This window comes from Nylanderia fulva, unplaced genomic scaffold (genome assembly GCF_048542155.1).
Source record: "Nylanderia fulva isolate GAGA-0341 unplaced genomic scaffold, ASM4854215v1 Scaffold15, whole genome shotgun sequence".
Classification (NCBI taxonomy): domain Eukaryota; kingdom Metazoa; phylum Arthropoda; class Insecta; order Hymenoptera; family Formicidae; genus Nylanderia; species Nylanderia fulva.
Genome location: NW_028189730.1, coordinates 876,132 through 900,076, shown reverse-complemented (window position 1 = coordinate 900,076; position 23,945 = coordinate 876,132). Strand labels below are relative to the sequence as shown.

General features: G+C 33.5%; 2 protein-coding genes across 3 annotated transcripts in view; one reads left to right on the top strand and one right to left on the bottom strand.

Moving 5' to 3' along the window:
- Positions 1–7,635, top strand: part of LOC114935869 (single Ig IL-1-related receptor) — a 198,255-nt gene extending 190,620 nt beyond the window's left edge. Inside the window, exon 7 of the mRNA XM_029308786.2 lies at positions 799–7,635. Coding sequence (XP_029164619.1) covers positions 799–1,259 — 461 coding nt within the window. The 3' untranslated portion in view covers positions 1,260–7,635. The remainder of the gene's footprint in view (positions 1–798) is intronic.
- LOC114935852 (putative multidrug resistance-associated protein lethal(2)03659) lies at positions 6,181–23,008 on the bottom strand. Of its 2 annotated transcripts, none has more exons than XM_029308759.2 (15): positions 22,752–23,008; positions 16,983–17,112; positions 15,636–15,917; positions 14,843–15,273; positions 14,577–14,733; positions 13,539–13,741; positions 12,972–13,426; positions 12,621–12,835; positions 12,294–12,512; positions 11,820–12,006; positions 11,568–11,744; positions 11,017–11,473; positions 10,504–10,879; positions 9,597–10,293; positions 6,181–8,384 (listed from the first exon to the last, which is right to left on the bottom strand). In XM_029308759.2, the coding sequence occupies exons 2-15, from the start codon at positions 17,057–17,059 to the stop codon at positions 8,244–8,246; spliced, it is 4,074 nt and encodes a 1,357-aa protein (XP_029164592.1). In that variant the 5' UTR covers positions 17,060–17,112; positions 22,752–23,008; the 3' UTR covers positions 6,181–8,243. The 2 variants fall into 2 exon arrangements, with proteins under 2 accessions (XP_029164592.1, XP_029164593.1); XM_029308760.2 differs by lacking the exon at positions 22,752–23,008 and adding an exon at positions 18,508–18,546.
- Positions 23,009–23,945: the final 937 nt, after the last annotated feature.

Below are 23,945 nucleotides of genomic sequence, written 5' to 3'. Positions count from 1 at the left end.
AGTCAGCTCTTTTAATTTTTAAAGCCACAATCTCCACTTGATTCCTCTCGACCAATAGAGCCAAACGCGATGTTATTGCGACAATTATGAAAGAAAGAACATTTGAAAAGGAATTTGAATCCTATGGTTGGGATCTCAAAAATTCCCCCTGTTCCTTCTCTTATATCTAATAAAATAAGTGTAAATTATATATGACTCCTAATTTGACTTAAATTTCATACTCTACCTATTACAGAAATTGACTTTATTGCTTTAATGTCTATGTATAATTTCAGAACAATCAAACTTAGTTAGTTTATTGTATAACAAATTTTGCTATTGTTAGAGTAATGTATTTTCTCGCCGAAAACGATTATAAATTTCGTTTTAAACAGAATAGTATTTTAATGATTCCTAATTTACTTAATTATACTGTAATTTCATTTCGCTATAAATAGCAAATTAATGCTCCAATTAACTGATTTCTGTAAGAAAATCGAGTTTAAATAAACTTGATTTTTATTTTATCATTTTTTTCAAAAATATTCCTTTTAATATAAAATTGAAAAATGGCACGTGCGCGCTTGTATTGTTCTACAAATATTGAAAAAATATTAAAAAGAAAAAAAAGATTAATAAAAAGACGAAAAATAAATTGAAAAGGCTTCATATATAGTACAAATACAAATTCAGTACGAAAAGGGCTAATAAGAGACATAAGGGTGCAAAAAATGATAAAAAATTTTTATTTTAATATAAATAATTTGTTAAATGATTAAAAAATTGCAATTCAATAAAAATGTCTCTTTTTCGTCGCAGGGAGCTTGGAGATCGGCCCGCACGCCAACACGGCCCGGCGAATCATCGTCGTGCTCAGCCCAGCATCCCTAGGCAACGTCTGGACGGACGCGAGTGTCGGCGCGGCGTTGAAGCAGCTGTCGTCGTTGCCGATGAAGACGGTCGTCATCTCGCTGAAAGGTCTGCCGAGCACGACGGCGACGATCGCGAAGCGATCGCGACGGGACCGTCCGGACGTCGACGCGATCTCGTTCGATCGGCTGACGATCCTATACTGGCAGGACAACGGCAGCGGCACCGAGACCGCCTCCTTCGGCAGCGGCGGTCGCAAGTTTTGGTACAAGCTCAGGCTGGCGATGCCGGCGATACGGCCGATCGCTTCGGAAACCGGATGCCAATCGGTCGCCATGATAGTGCAGGCTAACGGCAAGTGCGGACAGCAAAAGGCTCGCTCGCGCGAGAGTCTCGAGGTTCTGGTTTAGACTTCCTGGCTCGCACCCTGCACGTCTGTTCCGAGAGCGAGCTTTCCTTCCGAGCTGAGGAGATGATTTCACTTTTCGCCGATTTTCTTTTTCTCGCGAAGCTCACGGCATCCAGAAGATCCTTTGATCTCGATTCGGATCTCGCGCGAGTAAATCTCTCAAGATCCTTGCTGTTTTTCAAAAAGTGTCCTGAGAAGAGGACGACGATCCGAGAAGTGAGAAAAATCTTTCGTCCTTGATAGCGATTCCATGGAAAAATTGTGCGACGATCTCGATTTCGATGATGCGAATTTTGCGCGAGAACCTCCAGATTCTTCTCTTTTTTAAGACTTTTTTTATTCTCATTTTAGAATCTCCAGTGAAAGGACATTTTTCTGTCCGTGATATCGATTTTCGGAAAAATTCGTGCGACTCCTTTGACTTTGGGCGCGCCAAGAATGAGAGGATGACGTACAGATTTCAGTTTAAAATGCGCCGCACAATCTTTTATTTGGACTGTTTCGAATTATCGTGACAAACATATAAAAAAAGACCACATTATATAGCTTTATGATATTCTCGTGTTACAACTGCGTTTCTTATCGCAAACCGTATGATTGGAAAGCAAATTCGATTTTACATCGCATAAAAGGCAGCAGCTGCACGCATCATAAAAAACGAATCAAGTAGAAATCTTCTTACATACATATAAACCTTTGGAAATTTGATTCTTCTAAATTTTCGTTTGAAATTTTATGCTCTTTGACATGTAGTCTTCGATGGAGGATTTCGAATAATTTCTAGATATTATTTTATACGACAATTCCTCGTCTTATCACTTTTTACGGTTCACGTGACGAATCTGCTCGATTCTTTTTAGGACACCCTGTAAGTTTGTAGACAGTGCAGTTACGTAAAGGTGAAACGCCTAAACGGGTATTTATGCATCTGGTGCGAGGTGCAACTGCATCGACGTGTCAGTGCGATTCGACGGCGCAAAGCGTGAATTTGCATTCGCGATAAGTTCGCGAATTACGACGGAAACGTTAAAAACGCGGAGTGTGACTTGGGCATATTTTTCATTGTCAGACGGCTGCTGAATTTTTAATGAAGAGTACGAAAATTGTAAAAACATTCCGATAGCGCAAGAGAGATGAAGGAGTCGTTAGCGTATGCTACTGATCGAAAGTGAATTATTCCGCTAACGTTCTTCGTATTTTTTTTTTTTTTTTTGGTCGATATGTGATTTTTATTTTTACGGTGTTTTGTGTAAAATTTGTATTTCAAGCCAACTGAGACGATTATTTATGCCAATTAACTGGAGCTTTGGAACGGATTTTAGATACCAAAAAAAGATGTAAGTAATCGTAATGAACACGTAAAATTGCTTTATATACGATGCTAAAAAGACAAATTTACATTTATGAGAAATTAATAGCGATTCCAAAATAGCGATCTGTATCGGATATTGAAATGATATTAAAAAGAAATAAATCGTCAAGCTTTAAAATTCGTTTAACCCCGTTTTAAGGCAGAGCGCGTGTGCTGATTACATTATCGACAACGAAAATAAAGAATCGGAATAAAGCAACGGAATCACTGGAATAAAGATAGATTTTATCCATTTTTCATCACGTCTCTTTGTCCCTTCAAACTGTATATTTGATACACATCGTAAAAATTTTGCGAAACAAGTGATTAAGAAAATCCAGCTATTTTTTTAACGCGAATCTCCGAAAAGCGAATTTGCTTACACAATCGATGAGTCGATTCGATTATCCGAACATTCCGACTGTTTGATGGACGAAAAGGAATGGGAAGATGGAAATGCGCAGTCTTCCTTCTCGCGCGCATGATGAAGATTTGATTACCGGCATTTCCGTTTTATCACTGGCGTTCCATCATTTCCTCTTCCTTTTATTTCCATCGTGCTTACATATATCGCCACTTCTCTTCTTTGTATATATTGGAAATCTATATTTATTTAGCTAGCCGCGTTTTATTTAATTATGTACAAATTTGTGTACATTTTAATCAACCGACCCTTTAACTAGTGAAGTAGTAGTTTTAAATTCCCGTTTCGAGAGACTTAAGGAAGAGGAACTGTTTGTTTAGGTACTTAAATATTTGCCCGCGATGCGCGCGCGGCAGATGGATCTGGGATTTAAATTATCTAACTATATATTAATGTAAGATGTATATTGTTATATTTACTTATATATTTTATCGTGCAAATTTAGTTGAAAAATTTTATTCGATTGCTGGTTAAAGGGTTTCTAGATACAATCGCGCGGAATTGCACTCCGATGCATCATGTTTGCGCGACATTTTCTCTAAAAGCTGGTTTATCGCGAGCGATAACGACATAATTTCGCATTATCGTTCGATATAATGTACGTCACTGCCTCGGGACGTTAATATATAAGCGTTTTATACTGTTTTATATATATACATACATACATACATATATGTGTATACACATATATACATATGTAGACGTACAAGGTGTATTCCACACCGGATATCCCTGGACATCCCTGAGCGCACAATCGGTGTCAGTAATCGTTGCTTGCTAATCATTATCGCAATTAGTCTCCCGGAAGTAAGACGAGGAGTAACACTCAACGGTTTCCTGGATTTTCTTCGAAAGGGATACTTTTGTTTTCGAGTTTCTGGCAATTTTTTTGTTCACCCAACACTTGGACTTTTATTAAATTTAGGATATTTGTTTGATGTAGAAATGGCGATTGAATAAATTTATACTACCAATATTGTATCATTGAATTTATTTACGAGTGTAAAAAATCGTTGCTTTAATCGGAAAGCGATTCCATTATCAATCGCATTTTTATCAGAGCAATACCGGCGATTGTCGTGTCCTATTCCAGGGAATTGAATTGGGCCCATCGCACACGAAATTCGGAATGTTTACATATATATTGTATACTACGAGGAGTGACAAAAACATCGCAAAAACAATAAAGATAAAATAGAAGATAAGTGTTATCTGTAATTATAATCGTAACCGTGATTCATAATTGTAACTTAGAGAAAAAAAAAGGTATGACGGAAGTGAGAAAAGATAGAGGAGCAGAAAGAGGGAGACAGTCTGGGCAGGATTAATTAATTTTTAACGTTGATAGCAATTATTCTCTTTACTGTCAGTATTACGACACACTAGTGTACTCGTCTCGTCGAGGATGCCAGCAAGTACTCTTGCAAAGGATAATCGCGAGCCGAGTAAGCAGATTTTACAGATGTAGAATCACATTTGAACGGTGCGTTTCGTAGAGGGACTCCGAATTATTTATTCGGAAAATAGGGTTGTATTCTTCTCGTCTTATGTGGAAAATGGCAGAGACATATCGATCATTCCAGAAATAATTTTCAAAAATTTAGACCTTTAAAAGGCAGAGCCTTATACTACGAGAAAATTTTTCAACTCTATGGAGAACAATTATAATTTAAATTTTTATATATTCATATCTTGAGACAATTTTTTGTATAATTAGCTAATTCGCACATTTAAAAAAAATTGCGCAAACATTTTCTCACAATTAAATGCCATCTTATATAAGCAAAACGAACAATAAAATAAGATTATATGATATAAATTTAATTCATAATTTTTGATAAGATTTTTTATACAGTTCCAATCTGGCAAAAGCAAACATGTCCCTTTCACAAATGAGCCGTTTATTTGTCTTTTTTTTTTTTTTAATTTTTCTTATTGGTCTTATCATTGCAATCGATAAGATGGATTTAGCTCATGATTTACTTATTTAATCAATTAATCTTTGTATTTGGACAATAAAGTCTCTCTAGAATTCTTAGAAATAGCGCGATTCACGTACGTTCTCTCTCTCCTTTTTTTTTTTTAAACAATAGATAGCTTAATTGATAAGGGACACGACAGAGACAAGTTGGGATCGTACGTGTATAATTCTAGATAAATGTTTATCTAGCGTGCGTCTGCGATTATGACTGATCGATTGTTTGACGGCGCGAGTAATAGAAAGCCGTTTACACGTGGAAGATGTTCTAACTGTTTATAGCAAAGCATATGTTTTGTGACATAAGAACAATTATTTGTATATGCCGTGTATATTTAGGTCCTATCTATAGGGAATATTCAGATCATAAGAGTGATTTTTTAAGAATATAATTTTTAAGAATTGTAATTTAAACTTTATTATACTTATTTTATCTTCCGTTTAGGTAATGCGTGTTTTTTCGTTGATTAATTTTAATTATTATTATTAATTTTAATTATTATTAATTAAAATAATTTGTATTCTTGATAAGTAATTATTAGTTTCATACAATTTTATTTATTGATCCTTCCGTTTTAATCTCGTTTAGTGATTCGACTTTCTTGAATAAATGGATTCATGTATTTTGATAAATAATAAAACATCTCAAACGTCCTCAGAGTTGTGTGTATTTACCAACCTAATTAGGAATTACAACTTTTTTTACCATCTTCAATCTTTTTTCCTTTTTTTTTAATCGACGCTTCGATTTGTTGCATTTTCGAAATGTGATTCTCTGAATTCATTATTTAATTTATATCTCTATTTTTCGGATAAAGACTTTACAAGATCTATAGAACCTAATGTTATCAAGAATTCGCGCAAAAGGAATATAACATGAGTATTGTTTTTTGTATCAATGATTAAACCCTAATTACCATATATGTTGATTTTAATTATCACTGTCGTATAAAGAGGATATATAATTAATATTTCCAATAATATATGATTGGTGGAATCTTCTTGTTTCTCTGATTGTGTGTGAATCGATGTAACATGTCGAATGTAAAGTATTTTATAGCGATTATTACACATAGAGACAAGAGTGTAATTCTGTAATTTAAAAAAGAGAAAAATATAGAAAAACACACACACACACACACATATATAATATATGCATAAGACGTTAATTACATAAATAATCATCTGTATTTATATTTCATTTACAATGATTACATAGGCACTTGTATGTAAGATATTGTAATTCACATTTTCACTTAAAAAAAACAAGAGTACAATTTGCATCTATCTATACATATATAATATATATTGATAACGCTTACAATATACGGACGTTTCTTTTTATATAGTATACAGAATGTATCCTCGATTTTATCGTGAAAAACTTACATCCGTAATCCCTCTTTAATTCTTCGACCTGTTATCAATATTTCAAAATAATTTCAAATAACGAAATTGATTAAAATATTTTCATATTTATTTGGATATATTTATATACATATATATAATAAATATTATACATACATAATTCAATATATTAAAACATAGTAACTATATACTGTATTTAAAAAATTAGACTCTGCTTAAAATGACTATTTGAAGTTGGCATTTAAAATATTGATAACAGAAGGAGGATTTAAAAAGAGTTTAAACATTATTTTGCTCGAGGATACTTGCCATATGTTTTACTTATCTCGATTTTTAATCATGGCGAAAAATTGACCAGTCTAAAACATGATCATCGAAAAAGGCATTAAGTACTTTGATTTTCGTTGCTTTGTAACTTTGCATTATATACATAAAGCTCGAGTACAATGCGCTTCGTTATTGTGTAATAACAATAATACGATTTAATATATAAAATAACTACTAAAAAATGATGTATCGATGTAGCTTTTACTAACTGCTCATGTTTAAGTATTTCGCTTTTAAACATTAGAGCAGACTCCTTTTGTTGGCCTTTTTTTCTTTTTGTATCACTAGTATAATATAGGAGGAACAAGCACAATCCTTGCATGATTATAGATATACATGGATTTAGAAAAAATCTTTTTCCAAGCCTTCTTACCTTCGGAACCTGTGTATATCGAACTATATAGCGAGTATAAAAATTAGAATCTTTCGTTTCTCCTAATGTTAAGTACAGTTCTGTCGATTTGTTGGTTCACCGACCGACCCTGTAATCGTTCAAGTTCCTGAGGAGCGATTTTTTAAATCGTTCTCAAATTCTAAATATAATATTTCGAAATTTGCGATCCTCAAATCTATTGATTAATCCGAGATAGTACAAAATCTACAAATTTTTCGAATCTCGGATTTTATATTCCTAGCTCTTTCCCTACATATCTAAAAAATTCTTATCTTTCTTTTAATAGTAGCCTAATATTTTCTTCATATATTTTTCTCAAATAAAATCTTTAGTTATTTTAAAAAATATGAATGAATAGGCTTATTCACTGGCAATCGATAAGAGATCGATGACCCAACGTGTTAAAAGTTTTATTCCTTCCCGATGGGAAATCTGGGTCAACAGACTGATACAAAAATGACGTAATAATACTGTAACTGGGAGCGTTTTTTTGATTGCTCGCTGCACTGGCATTGCATTGGAAAAAGGCAGAGAATTGTCGAAAAAAGATCAACTCAAACGAGACCATATACCTTGCATATAAAAAACGACTGTCGGTTTATTAATCTCTTATCGAAAGTTTCGCCGCTTCTGTATCCTCTTTCGAATTCCCGCAAGGATCTTTATATATCTAATATCTCCTGAAACATTTTTCTAATGTTCCCTCTTCTCGAATAAATCTAGAACTTTATATTATATCATCTTTCGCCTTTCTCTTTACATTTCCTATTGATTTTTCTTTTTCTTAAATACTACATTTCATTGACGCCTAACTCTGTGCCTAAATTCTGATATATAGAAAAGTTTTTCATACAGATATCTAAATCATTTAGTATATTTATCTTTCTCGAGAACCTCTTATTTACCTTCCTGGCTTTCGCGGCACTTTTGTTAACTTTCGATGCGCCAGGATTTCTATATCTCTAAATTTCAAGGATTCGAAATTCTTGGACCGATTTTGTCTTTTTTCGCGAAGGTAATTGGTCAAGTATCTAGAGTCGTTCAACGAAAATTCTCAGGAGAACAGACGGTATCTTCCTCACAGAAACCTATCACGGCATCGTCATCTGTCGAAAAATTAGCGAGGATCCTGTCGAGGATGTTTCAGAGCGTGGGTGGACGATTCAGGTAGCTGTCGCGGGCGATGCCGGCCAGGGCCTCCGCCATCGCTTTGCCGGTTTCCTGTACCATTTTCTTCAGATAACTCGATTCCTTTTGCAGCAGCACGTGGGGATGATCGAATTCCTACATACGATAAAAAGTTGAGCTATTGAAGGAAAGAACTACACGAGATTTACGATCCACTCTTGTTACGAGAGCCGTATCTTTCATGGCGAGATAGTTCGAGACATACCACGGACTCGATAAAATATTTATGAGATGTACACCGGGTGTGATGGAAATGAAATCATTCTTGTTGACGGCTGTCTATATCATAAAACGAGAAAAGGCGGCGAGTACCGTGCACTTTTATGTGGAAAATAATTGGAAAAGATAAATAAAAGAAGTTGAAAATTAATGAAATACTATAAATGCATAGCTAAAACATTTCATATGAATATAGAATAAAAATTCAACAATCGAGCTTTTTTCATACGAAAATTGTAAAAATATTTAAATATATAATTACGTCAGTTTAACTACATGTCTATATGGAAGTGATTTGTAATTCCATGCGATAATTTATTTCATCCGAGCAAAAAGAATAAATTAATCAATTTATATATGATCATGAAATATTTAAATGATAAAAGTTTGATTCAACGATTTATTGCGTCTAAATAAAAAAAGTGTGCAAATTAGAAACTTGCACATTGCTTCCTGATCATTTTATTTCACTCATTAAACTTTCTCTAAGAACTTTCTCTAAGAGCAAGCTAGTTTTTCAATTGTGGTTTCCTCATAGAGAAGCTTAATGAGCGAAATGGAATGGTGAAGAAGCAATGTGTAAGTTTCCAATTTGTACATTTTTTACATAAAATAAATTTTTTTTAAATGTCACGTATATGTATGTGTGTGTAGGTATGTACCCATTTTATTCATATGTTCATTTCGTACGTATTTTTTGAAAAATTCCAAATTTTATAAAAAAATTAACCCCTTCACCAATCCTCATTAAATTCAATATTAATCATTCTTTAATTATACTCTTCATGTAAAAAAATTTAGCTTGAAATTTACGAAAGCTAGCAACCAGACATTTTTGACAAATTAAAATTGCATTAAAATTTAAAATACTGTATAAATGTTTATAAAAATGTCAGTAAATAAAAATATTGTACTGCTTTATTTGTATGCCAAATTGGAGTGTTGCAACTTAAAGTTAAGTTCTTGAAACATTATATATAAATTTTCGGAAAAGAGTGGCCACATATGTACACACATATACATTCAAATCTGAATAAAAAATGTTTCCACAAAAATAACACTTCCTCTACGAGGAAGCAAAAAACTCACCTTCGCATATCCAGCGTCCATGACCAGGATACGATCGCTGTCCATGACGGTGTTCAGTCGATGGGCGATCGTTAGCACCGTGCACTTCTCGAACTTGTTCCTGATCGTCGTCTGGATAAGCTCGTCTGTTCGCGGGTCCACGTTGGCGGTCGCCTCGTCCAGGACGAGTATCGGGTTGTTCCTGATGATGGCGCGGGCCAGACAAACCAACTGTCGTTGACCCACGCTGAGATTGGAGCCGCCCTCATTGACGTTCGCCTGCAGGCCCATCTCCTTCAACTCGACTTCCTCGAGCGCCCGCCACAGGACGTCGTCGGTGTAGGAATCGAACGGGTCGAGATTTCGTCTTAAAGTACCAGAGAACAGGAACGGTTCTTGCGGAATAATGCTGATCTTGGAGCGCAGATCGTGCAGACCGATCTCGCTCGTGTCAACGCCGTCGATTTCGATGGTACCTTCTACTTCGACCAGACGGAAAAGAGCTTGAATCAGAGACGATTTGCCGGCACCGGTTCTGCCAACGATGCCAATCTTCTCGCGCGGATGGATGACGAAGTTGAGATTCTTCAGTACCGACGATTCCATTGGCGAGTAACGCAAAAACACAGTCTTGAATTCGATCTTGCCTTTCTGTGGCCAGTCGGATTTGGGTTTTTTATCAGGGGCGCTCTCAAGAGCAGGCTCGCTGTCCACATTGCTGCAAGAGAGTTAAGATTGAACATATATTTAAATCTTAAGAGTTTGAGATGACATCTAAATAATGTAGAAAGATACAAAAGCACAAATATTGAAAAAAAGATCTTGGCAAAAAATAGAAGATAAAAAGATTTAAAAGGTTCTAAAAAATGTGCAAAATTCGAAATTTCAATAGCTATCAAGAAATTTAAAAAAAAATATAGACTTATACCTGTACTCGAGGATACGTTCTACCGAGGTCATTTGGTTTTCCAACTCAGCGCTCTGACGCATGCCCCACTGAAACATGCCGGTGAGACCAATACTCTGAGTGATTGCCAAGCCTACGTATCCGCCATCCACCGAGCCTCGGGAATAGTTGTTCAACACGAGAAAACTTAGTGTCACCAACACAATATATATCACACAGAAAATATCCAACCAGAAACCGAAGGCACGTGAGGACGCAATGAAGATGTACCACGCGGACGAATGGAGATCTTGGTGACGATCAAACTCCTCCGTGAGGATTTGGCCCGCTTCGAACGCGCGAATCGTTGGTAGTCCTTGAAGAGTCGCGCTCAAGTGAGCAAAGACCGGTGAGCGAGCTAAGGAGAGAAAGAATTTTTCATATTTAGATTATTTAAAGAATTTACATTCAACCTAATTAAATCCAATCAATTTATTTTTAATACAATCGAATCTATTTCATTGACCAAGTTATATATATCTGGATTATACTTACTGACGCCTTCGAGGCGCTTGATGCTACGACTAGTAGCCAGGTAGAAGATTCTCAAGTAGTAGAAGATGATGCCGACGAACACAGTGGGGATCAGCAGCCACACATTCGCGATGGCGACTACAATGATGATGCCGACCAGCGACAGACCGATCTGCAGACAGTCGATGAGTGCGGTAGGCAACACTTCGTCCACCGAACCTATGTCTTTGGAGAAGCGATTGAGCACACGTCCAGACGTGTTGGTATTGAAGAAGCGCATTGTGGCGTGGCTGATGCTACGAAACATGTTATCGTGTAGACGCATGGAGGCGCGCATGCATGTCGCGAAGAAGGCGAACGAGCGAATCAGAGTCACGCCGATCGTTAGCGCGGTCAATGCGGTGAAGATGTAAATGCATTCTAAGCGCGTGAGGGGACTTCTCGGGTCTTCCACGACACCAGTCTCCGTTTGATTCATCTGCGAAAGTACATTGAGAGTAAGTTGAAGTTTGTATTATGCGGTTTCTCGAATCAAAGAGCAAGATTTTCCTGATTTATACAATTATACTTACGTAGTTTTCTTCGATATCGACCCATCGCGCGATGAAGAAATCACCACCGCTGGCCGCTAACTGGGATAATATGCAAAGCGTAGTGATGATGAATATTACGCACCAATTGCCACCGGCACGAAAGTAATTCCCGTACACTTTTCCAGCAACACTGCCCGTAGATCGCATCTCAGCCACCTAAAAAGATTGATAAGAGATTAACATTATATTAATTTATATTAAAATTCCAAATTATGCAGTAATCAGAATTACCTCCTCAGGTTCTCGTTGCGAAGTCTCAACTGATATATAAGAGTTCAAGGATGTAACGCTACCAGTACGCGAATTGCTTCGGCTAACAGAAGCCGAAGGGGGTCGAGAAGTTTTCTCATCCTCTTGCGTTTTATTATCCAATAGCCGACCGAAATCCACTCCCATGGAGCCCAACTCGTCAAAAGTGCTGGTGAACAGAAATTATCTCTTATATAAGATGATAAAATGATGTACATATTTTTAAATTACATTCTCATATGAAAAGGTTTATCAATCAAAGTAATTAAGAATTTGCAAACTATTAAGTAAATATATGCAATGAAATAATGTGAAAAGATAAGAAAATACTAGAAATAAAAATACTTCAAGAATTTATAAAATAATACAAACAGTAGAATTGAGAAAAAAACAATGAAGAATTGAAAAGATATAATTATAATAATTATAAAATAATTAGGGAAAGGAAGTTCGTACCCTTCTGCTTGGATAGCTCCGTCCTTCAGAACTATAATTCTGTTGACGTTATGTAAGTATTGCAATTGATGAGTCACTAGAATCCGGGTCTTTCCGCGGAGATATTTATCGATGCACTCTTCAAACATGTGTTTGCCCACGTGAGCGTCCACGGCGCTCAAAGGATCATCCAAGAGATATATGTCGGCTTCGGCGTAAACGGCTCTCGCCAAATTGATTCTGAGAAACAATCATTAGCTTATAGATATATGCACATACATGTATACATATTTAATTATGTTTTTAAGGAAATTTTGTTTGATCATAATTATATCTAAAAAAACAAACCTTGCACGCTGACCTCCAGAAAGACTAATACCCCTCTCGCCCACTATGGTCCTATCGCCATAAGTTAACATATTGAAGTCCTTCTTTAGCTGACACACCCTGGTCACACGATCGTATCGGATATGATCTATCTTTTGTCCAAACAAAATGTTTTGTCTTACAGATCCGGCAAACAGCCACGGTTCTTGACTGGCATAGGCAATCTTGCCATTAACCTGTGAAAAGTGTTTAAAAAGCGCCAATAAAATTATTTTTATTATATTTTTACAAATAATTATTTTATTTTTCTTCGAGCAAAATTTGTGATATTTATTTTTTAACGTTATCGTTAAAAAGAGATTGTTCACATACCTGAATGGAACCTTGCTGCAAACGCAGCTCCTTCAGGATGACATTCATCAGACTGCTCTTGCCTGCACCAACCTGTCCGACAATGGCGATCAGTTCACCCGGGCGTACCTTGATGTTGATATTTTGCAAGGTATCCTCCTGCTCGTATTCCAGCCACTTGGCGCTAGCATTCTCAATGCAAATCTGATGCTCGATGTGATCCGGTTGATCCGCGATCACTCGATCGCTCTTTTCCTGGTTGACCAAATCTTCCTTCGCATTTTCGTTGTAGTTTTCATTTACATTTTGCTTATATTTCTCATTTGTGTTCTTGTAACTCTCATTCGTATTCTCCTTATGCTTCTCTTTTGTGTTCTCCTTCATCGTCTTGGTTTCGGGAGAGTCCATCTCATCATACAGCAAGAACTTTTGCAAGCGTTTTATAGATATCATTACCTCCGCCACTTGCGATATTCCTGGAAAAGGAGAAAAGATAAAGAAAAAAAATATAGAAAGAAGAGCAAGAGAATAAAAACAAGAAAGAAATATAACAAGACAAAGAAATGAAAAAAGTACTCGTGTACAAACCTTGTGCGAAGAAAACTGTCATAGTCGTACGCAGAATGTTATAATAAGCGGTTATCATAAACACTTTTTCGGCCGTTATCTTGAAGCCGAACAACACGTAAGCCAGCACTGTGATAAACAACGACATCCTCGTGGTAAAGATGATGAACGACAAGCTAACACCTCTGATATACGACGTCCCCCGGATGACGTTGACCTCTTTCCTGTGAACAAATTTTGCTTCTGTATTTTGATTCTATTTTGTTTTTTCTCTTCAAAATTCTGTTTATTTTTCGCGATCCGTGAAAAATATAGCCACCTGATCCAATGAAACGTACGATAAAATAAAAATATCGGAGTAAAATAATACCGCGTGTAGATTATAAATACGCGCGTGAATTAATTAATTTGTTTTTTTGAATGATAAAACGTCGCATGCATGAAAATAGTCGCAACATTGATGATTTATTTTCGATAACAAAGTGCGGTACCCTCATTTCGATTCGGAATTATTCGATATTGAGAATTAATGGTTTCTGACTGCTTAAACTTTAGATAATTCAACGCAGGGGCAATGTTTTGGTTTGCTAAATAGGCTAGAGATTTAACTTTATTTCAATAATTTAAATTCGAAAAGAGCGAATGTTTAGAATTATTTATAACAATCTAAATTAATATATTTATAAACACCCAATATTCTTAAAATATTCACAAAACAAAGTAGATGTTTGAAGAGCAAACTATATCTTCGCAAGTTTTTTTTATTAGAAGACTCGATAACAAATGCGATAAAATAGAGTAATAAAAGGCCGCCACTTGCTGGCGATTATTATCATTTCATTCGATTGTATCAACACAGTGATTTCGAAATAGAAGCAAGCTTACGATGATTTAATCTAGAACAGATTATTTAGGTGTGATAGTGAGCCACTTAAATTCTTAAATACTTTTCGCTTCCGATTATAAAAGTATGAAATTATGAGGATTTTTTTTATTTATCGCATAATTTTAACATAATTGAGCGTTACTTATGTAAACAATATAAGAGATAATACTCACTTTCTCGCTTTTGCTATGAGCGCGCTGAATGGTTTTTCCCAGGTATACATTTTAATGGCTTGAATTCCGCTGATAATTTCATTTGTCAATCGTACCCTCTCGTCAGTCCTGATTGCGGTTCTTAATCTCAACTCTGATGATTTTTTGCCCAGCCATCCTGAGGAATTTCAAAATAAAAAAAGGGTCAGATAACAAAATAAAAATGATAAAGGATTTCGCGACAACTATTGATAATATCTCGAAATAGGTGGAAAAGTATGTCTCACCTTGCAAAGGAATAAACATCAGCAAAGAGGCGACTCCGATGATGGAGGATATTCCGATATCGAGGTAGAAGTACATGAAGAACGTGATGACGATGGTCTGTAAGGGTCCGATCCACAAATAATGAAGAAATATGATGCTTATGTCGAACCTGTTGACGTCATTGGATAATAGATTGACTGCCTGACCAATCGTCGTCTCGCCCAGCGCAGTCCTAGTTAGCTTCAACGTCTTGCGATAGATAAGCGAGCAGCAAGCGATGCGCATCTTCATGCCCATGTGCAGGATTCCCATCATGTATGGATGGATCATGAACACACTGATGGCAGAGCACAGGATGATCCCAACCGCGTACAAATAAGCATGCAACTCGTCGACATCCGGGGTGCTGTAGTATCGTATCAACTGGCCCAGGAAGATAGGTTGCAACAGCCTGTCAATATTCAAGAAAGTTGATTAGACGCGAGAAATCTTGTTTTAGAGGATCCCGCACCAAATACATAGAATTTTGGCTTTCGGTGAAATTAGCTGTTTTCTTATATATATAGTAGCTATGACTTGCTTAACAAAATATCTAATAGCCCCAAATATTGGATAGTTACTGATCTATCCAGTCAAAATACTAGCTGTAGCTCAGTAAGTATTCAATATTTAGCTTTAAGGCTACTACATCTTTCGTTCAGCAGGACATAAGCTACAATATATGTGAAAATCAGCTGGTCTTACCAAGATTCAATTTTACATGAAAAAGCCAATTTTACCGAAAGCCAAATTCTTTATGTCTAATACTCGTACTTGAGCAAGATCTCCAGGACGGCCAGAAGCACCCCGTACAGCATGATCTTGATGCCGAAGCACTTGATGATGACTTTCAACAGGCTGGGTTTGCTGACTTTCTTTTGGGAGCCGGTCCTCGCACTTTTTTCCAGCCGACGATTGTACGCTTCGCATTCTTGCTCCCAGGCTTTCGCTATTTTAACACCAAGAATACCACTTGTATGCTCTTTAAGCGGTGAGAACAAATCAGTTACTTCAAGATCCCTGCGGTAACCCACCCAGAATGTACGTAGGATCCAACTGTGAAGAAAAAAAAATAAAGCATACACGTTTTACTCGCACAAACCGTCCGCAATTTATCCAATTCGTGTGAAAAAAAAAAATTACATTTTCTCCTATAAAATATTATACCTATTCCATGTCTCTCGTTCAAAATATTATTATTTTCCTATGTTAGAATAAGATAAGTCTATGTCATTAATTTTAATTTCAGATAATGTCGACATTTCATGCAATCGTTACCCAACCCGAAACTAACAATTGGAGTTTGTGCAACTTTCCTTTAAAAAAACAAAATAAAAATATGGTCGAACATAAAAAATCGAATTTAAATAACGATTAAATTCGCTTTAATAAAAATGCGAGAACTGATTCACATATGCATTCTAAGTGCGCTTGATTTCCGCGTTATTCCAAATGAAATAAAATCGTCAAGGCCAGGAGATAGAAAAGGTATAACGGAATATATGGTAAACATTAAGAATGGAAAATCCAAGAAAAAATTATTTCCCAAACAAAGTAGTGCAAGGTGTTTCATTATTCGCATCTTATCGGTGGCTCTCAATCCGAAGATAATTCGCATCTCATGACTCATTTATCACATTCAAGGGAGCTCGATATGATATATATTAATTATTATAATAGATAATCACGCGTAAAGAGATAGAAAACAAAGTACATCAAATTCATTTTTTATTTATCTATCAAAAACATGGATCTAGAAAATAACTAGTCATTCTATAAAAGTGCACGAGAAATAATCAAACGCTTGATTACACTTACATATTTATATTAATTAAAATATGTAAGATTATATTATCAAAAATTTTAATTAAATATAAGCATGCTATATTAATTAAATTTATCGTAATCTAATTTCCCACAAAGTTGTTTATAAACTCTCTAAGATAATTAAAATCATCGTCTTCAGTGATTCTCTTTTAATTCATCGCTCTATAAAGAAGACTCACGTCCATGTGAAGCCATCAAAATGTTACATCATCGATTTCTTGCAGAATCATCATCTCCTCTCTCTCTCTCTTATCTTTATCAAGGATTTTATTAAGTGATACTTGTCTTACTTACGAGAACGTTAAGGCACTGAAGATATTGGCGCCTGCTCTGGGATTCTTCACTTTCTCGGTTTGCACTTTTCCGTCCATGATGATGATGAAGATGGATGATGATGAAACACCGTTTCACTCTCGAGGTCCTTCTGCAAAATATAAGACTTTCATGTACACATATATACACACATAGACAAATATCCACGCAATTAAATCACGATTAGGTGAGATCCGACAAAAAGAGAAGAGAATTCGACGGTTCGTGTATTTTTGAGCCGGTTCTTTTTTTCTTTCGCTAAACGGGGGTCAAAATTTGATAAAAAGATCGCTCGGTATCTTATCACTGTTATGTACAACGAATCAGGTAAACTGTTATCAGTTACGTGATGCGTGTTTCCATCTATCCAATATTGATTAAATCGGTCTCGAAATAATTTTCGTATATATTTAGCACGTAAATTGCATTGTTGCGCATTGTTACATCCCATTATGAAAGCTAAACAGCTCTGATAACGAGTTGCCCCAGATTCTCCGTCTCCGATAATTTTTTTTTATATATATTTTTTATTTCGTTCTTTCGTATTTTTTATTCACATTAATATTTTATTGATTTTCGAGAAGTGCACATATAACTGCAAGTAATAAAATTTCTAATTTAATTGATTGTAATTTAATTGCACCGTAATCTCGACTGACTGCATGGTAATCATATGCAATAATATGAAATTTTTATCAATATTTACATATTGATAAAAATTTCATATTATTGCATATGATTACCATGTGCAACCGAGCGCGTTAATTACTTTGCGTAATGTATATTATTAACCTGTGAGTTACTTTATTTTCAATAATATATAGATAAGATACCACGTTTTTTACAGCTTCTAGACTTATTCTAATTGAAATTATAGTGCTCCTAATGTAAAGTGGCGCTAAACTCATTTATTTTGTTTTCTTTACAAATAGACCCGGCAATTCTTTACAAATATATCTTCAAATATATAAAACAAGACAATGTAGAAAAGACGGTTGCTGAGATATATAAAATTATGTGCACAAAAAATCGATGTTTATTCAATGATATAGAGTAATAAAAATATTTCTGGAACAATAAATACAAAAAATATACTTTAACAATATACCATATATTTTAATTTCTATATAATAATTTTACTAAATTAATTTAATCAAAGCTCGGTAAATTAATAATCACGATTTCGCAAGCTAATGTTCCGAAAGAATTCCTTACTTCGTGAAATTTTCGCGACAAATCAAGCGTCATCGAAATTGAAGATTTGAGCAAACAAGTAGAAAAATCGGTTTTAACATTTTTAAATTTTTGCTCTCTAAACGCGCGATTTATGAGTATTTTAACAAATTTTCGTGTCAACGCCAGATGTTTGAAGAAAAAATCCATCGAAATATTTATTTGCGTCTCTATCCGAGCAGATAAATTGTATTATTTGGGATGCTGTACTGGAAAATTTAATCCACACAATCCGCAGGGAAATTTAACAGATCGCAGCACAAATTTCATTTACCCTGAACGGACAACAAGTCTGTTACACTTTGTTACCAAATATTAAGTAATTAGTGAATGATGTTACACAGCTCTGGCGACAATAAACTTTATCACTGATAAGATTATATTAAAGTATGTTTTAGTAGGTACAAAGTGTGAGAAAATCCTAACGATGATTTTTCAATTCTCAATTAAGCAAGGCTCTTTCATTCTCACATCTTTTTAAATTATTTCTTGCTCGTATATGATCTGTATAATAAAATATTCTGAACAATTTTTTTCTTTTTACGAAATTTCTTAAAATCTCCGCTTCTTTCAGATTCTCAAATCAAGATCGACTTTCTGATTTGCGATACAAAATGTAAATAATCGCATTTAGAAGATAATATAACTTCGGTCTTACATTCATTAAGTTTACCTTTGAAAAGAAAATAAACTTGGATAATATATCTGACACTTTGATAATGAAATTGCGATAACACAGACGAGACGATAACTTGGAATTTAAAGACAATGCAAAAATATTATAATTTTTCGCACACGTGTACACACATGTAAAGATAGAATTCTTAAACGTTAATTAACGAAGCACGATAAAATTCGTAAATAATTATTATTTTGAATTGATTTTTAATAAAAAAAATAACATAAATATCGTCAACAAGAGAATATGTCATTTTCATAAATTATAAAATTATTACACGAGAAAAAGAATATGTTTTTCACGTTTCTCGTGATGTCACGTAAAAAATATCTTTATCTATATATAATAAGACATTGTTTACGAACTTACAAAATAGATTTACGATAATAGAGATTAGAATTAGATCGACTTACAATATATATGGTAACAAATAAATAACAAATAAAGTCTCTCTTTTTTAATCAAAGTTTCTTTCTACATGGTCTCGCATTTAAAATTTTTTTCCAAAATGCTAATCCTGTTTGTTTATCAATTTCTTGTGTTCATCGCATACTTTGGAAGAGACAACGTTATCAGAATATTATTGGAGCAATTAACTGCAGTGGCAATAAATATAAACTGCGATAATTAACCAGAGTTAGCCAGATAGTCGCGCAGCGATAAGAAAATAAATTTGAATGATCATATTTATTTTTATATTATATTTATTATATTTATTTTTTATATTATATCATTTTTTAAATTAATAAATAGACTGCGTTAATAAAATAATAAAAGGGAGATCGTTAGTTTATTCACGCAAGTATTTTCTCAACACTCGATCAAATTGCTCTCGTTACGTAATAGTCAATCTATTGTTGACGTAATGACCAATATTAATTGTAAAGATATTTGAACGTGTTACGCGTAACGCTTCTTCATCCATCGCGTTGATAAAGATAGCGTTATTGATTCATTCGGCACGCCTTCTGTCACTTTTTCGTTTAATGAAAGACTCAATCAATTTTATAAACTAATCCAAGAATAGATCTGTCAATATGTATTTAGAAAGATTTGCAGAAGAGATGGAGAGAGAAAGAAGATCAAAATCAATACAGCTGGTTAAATTTAAAGCTTCTATTAATTTTATTTTAAGAAGAGATTTTTTTTTTAATTAAGAAAAGATTAAATTTTTGTGTATTCTGATCAAAAAAATTTATTAACCTATTTTAGCTAAATTTTAGTATATCAAACGAACACACAGTATATGCAAATTTTTTTTCGTGTATATAATTATATATATAATTAATTATATAATTAAACACACAATATATATATATAATTATGCACACGAAATATATATAAAAATGGTAATAATTCAATCGACCAACTTTGGCAAATAAGTAATTTTATTGAATTTTCACAACGTTTCGGCCGTGGTTTTCGGCCCTTATCAAGTGTTATGTTCTTAAATAAAAGTAAATCAAAACTTTTTTAAAAAACAAAAATTCGATCTTAGAATATGACATCATATAAATGAAACGAAATAATTATGAAACGTTGTGAAAATTCAAAATTACTTATTTGTCAGAGTTGGTCGATTGAATTATTATCATTTTTTAATTATCATCTGATGACTTCATAGTTTTATATCATTTATATATATATAAATTGATTCATGAGAATAGTTGAGAGTAATTTTTTTCGCGATTCATTAAGGAATATTCACTGTCTCTATTTTCCATGTCTTCAAATCATTTAGCTCAATATTGATCGCGCGCATTCTGTCTATTCTATATATACATTCTTATGTAAAGTAATCGAAACAATGTGTACGTGCGTGACATTTATTGTGTTTGAGTTTATCTATTGTTTACGCATAAAATTTTTGTTTTGTCATATCAACATTGTTTAAATTAAAGTCTTCTTATCTATTTGAATCTTCGCAATCAGCAGATTTATCAAGATTCTCAAAAGGCTTCTCTTATTTTTGATTATTTATAAATTATGATTATAAAATCTATATCTTTTCATCTATTTATTAAATACAAAATATTTTAATGAATCAAAGAAGTTTATATATATACAAAGTATAAATAAAAGATATCATAAATAAATTTTTCGAAAACTAGAAATAAGAATAGCAAGAAAATCTTTCTTATTTTAAATTTAATGAGACATATTTAATATGTGACATTATGTATGTATTGAAAATACTTTGAACCTTTCAATTAAATTATTATTTTGTTAATTGAACAAATATTAGTATTTAAGTTAAATATGTACGTTTTGTTAAATTTAATATTTAATTAAAATATTTTTATATGTTATCAATCAATAAAATAATAATTTAACTAAAAGGTTTAATCAAGTTAACCAATTTTTTTCAATGTATATATGTGCATGTATGTGTTGTTAGGATTTCTCAAAGATTTATTGTACCCTGGAGACTGCGTCTTATGTTATCTAAAAGCTGCCTGAATTCTCGCAATACTATAATGTTATGTCAACCAAACTCGTTCAATCAAACGCATCATTGAAATCTCGGTGTCTACATTTGGAGTAAATTTAACTGCTTTTATAGAAAAACTAACAAGATAAATTCAAAATTTCATATATGGATATGTCTTTATTTCGCATGTATATGTATGCTTTCTGAACATACATTGTAGATACGTGAGTATACTTTATTCCGCACAAAGAAACCAGTGTAAACATCCATTTGCTAATGTAGATATTACTGTAATTTGCTGGTATATCGCTAATGTCGAAATGACTTGTCAAAGTATAAGAATCTGACTCATAGGCGCCGACAAGACGAGGGTTGAATCGTGAATATAAATTATCGCTAATAACACAAACAATGAGATGGGGACTTACATAACAACGCGAAAAATTCGGTCAAGATGAGGGTGATGTCCTTGATTTCCAAGGACGCATCCTTTCTTTTTTTTTTTAATATATGTTCCCGCGTAAATGTTTTTCTCTCAATTTAACATCTCATCGCTTTGCGATGAGATAATTTTAATTCTGTAATTATAAATTCTCTCCAGATAAATAAATAGATGTCACTTTGTATAAATTTCAAAGACACAATAGTAATTATTTTAGCGTCAAATTATGTGATGTCATTTTGACTGCAAAATGATGTCATATATACACTGGAAAAAATGACTAAATTAATAAATATTTATTTGAATACTCCCAAATGAATCATTTATTTGAAATAAATAAATATTTTATTTTTGTTTTGAAAAATATTTTCTTATGTCAAATAAATATTTTGTATATCAAATCAATATTATCAGCTTCAAATAAATAATTTATTGAAATAAATATACTTATTCGAATTCAATAAATTATTTTTTTCAGTGTATAATTACTACTATCTAGGAAGTTGAATACAAAGTAATTTGTGAAAATCAAGCTGTTTTTCACTGAAAATATTTTTCAAGTTCTCATATATTTTATTAAACTTCTGAAAAACTTCAATTAAATCAATAATAGCTAAAGACTCACATATATATATATACACGTATCTCACTATTACATATATATATATATATCTATATATATTTACGAAAGTACAGGCACATCGCAAGAAATTATTTAAAATTAAACACTAAAGAAACACAAATATTTTTAATTACACACGTGCATCGAAAAAGCCAAAGATCCAAACGTCAAATCTCTTTAAAAAAAACTTGAAATATCAGTCATGCTCTTCTTCAAACCTTGCTATCAAGTTTCGATTATTCTAAAGACGCGCGAATTCTCCTGAAAGCGTGTGCTTTTATGTAATCGTTTTAATTCGTGACTTTTAGGATATAATTTTGTCGCTCGAGAACTCCAAGTCTTACCTCAAATTAAAGTCGCTCGTTCCGGACGATGAGGGACGTATATTTTCTCAAGATCCCATAACGTTCCCGAAGACACGCAAAGTGCGACAGTCCCGGCGACGATGACGATGCCGATGAGGACGACGACGACGAGGAAATCGGTGTCCACCCGAGCGAAAGACTCCTATCCGACTGCATGTGTCATTGGCTAATCCCACGTGACGTTGATCCGCCGCCGATCCCGCGGAGACCGCACGAGACGATAATTGCACGCTAGTTTTCTCCATCTTTAGAAGCTCCCGCGAGCGCCACCAGCGGAATTTCGTGGAAACTCCGACAGATCTTGCGCATCGACGATCGGTAAATCGCGACGAGGGATAAATTTGAATATTATGTAATTATAATGAAGTTTACATTACATAATTATTCAAATAAATACTTCATGACAATCTAAAATTTCAATGTGTCTATGATATTTAAAAACAATTTTTAGTAATTTTTTTTAGATATTAAATTATATAATAATAAATTCTTTAATTCTATCCTCAAATCTGTGTAATTTTTAGTTTTTGAGATTGTTACAAATTTATTAAAAAATTTTGAGCATTATACACAAATTATATAAATAAATTGTTGATATTGAAACTTTATTCAAGCCATATAAGTAACGCAAAAAATACTTTAAATTTGCTAATTATAATACTCAATAATATGTAAATAAATCATAATACTTAAAAATATTTTATATCAATGTATCGAATAATTATATGCACAAAAACTTTTAGAATATATACTCTTACATCAAAGTACTTCATGGAAAGCAGAGTTTCAGATTCAATTTTTAATGAACAAAAATGTCAATAGTATCAATTAGTGAATGAATAATTTTAGTAGTAATCCTCACAATCAGCTTCTGTACGTGTCGAAGTGTATTTTGCAAAATAGCAATGTTTAAATACGTACAAAAAAAGAAACAATTTATTTCTATACTGTTTACTTTTTCAAAATGATGTTGTACATGCACTTTGTAAAAATATTATCCTAATTTTCATCTAAAGCTTAGGTTCTTATCTACACTCAACTGAGTGTCAATATGTACGTTATTTTAAAAATGTATACAGTATAGAAATAATAAATTGTTTCTTTTTTTTTTCAACAAACTCAACGGAATCCGATAGTGGGTCTCTCTATTAAGATTATTCGTTCACTTATTAA

Coding starts and splice junctions, on each gene's coding strand:
- LOC114935852 (XM_029308759.2), bottom strand. CDS start 17,059: ATGGACGGAAAAGTGCAAACCGAGAAAGTGAAGAATCCCAGAGCAGGC. Junction 13,427..13,538: donor GACAGTTTTCTTCGCACAAG/GTTTGTACACGA, acceptor CTCCTTTTCCAG/GAATATCGCAAGTGGCGGAG. Junction 8,385..9,596: donor TGGACGCTGGATATGCGAAG/GTGAGTTTTTTG, acceptor TATCGTATGTAG/GAATTCGATCATCCCCACGT.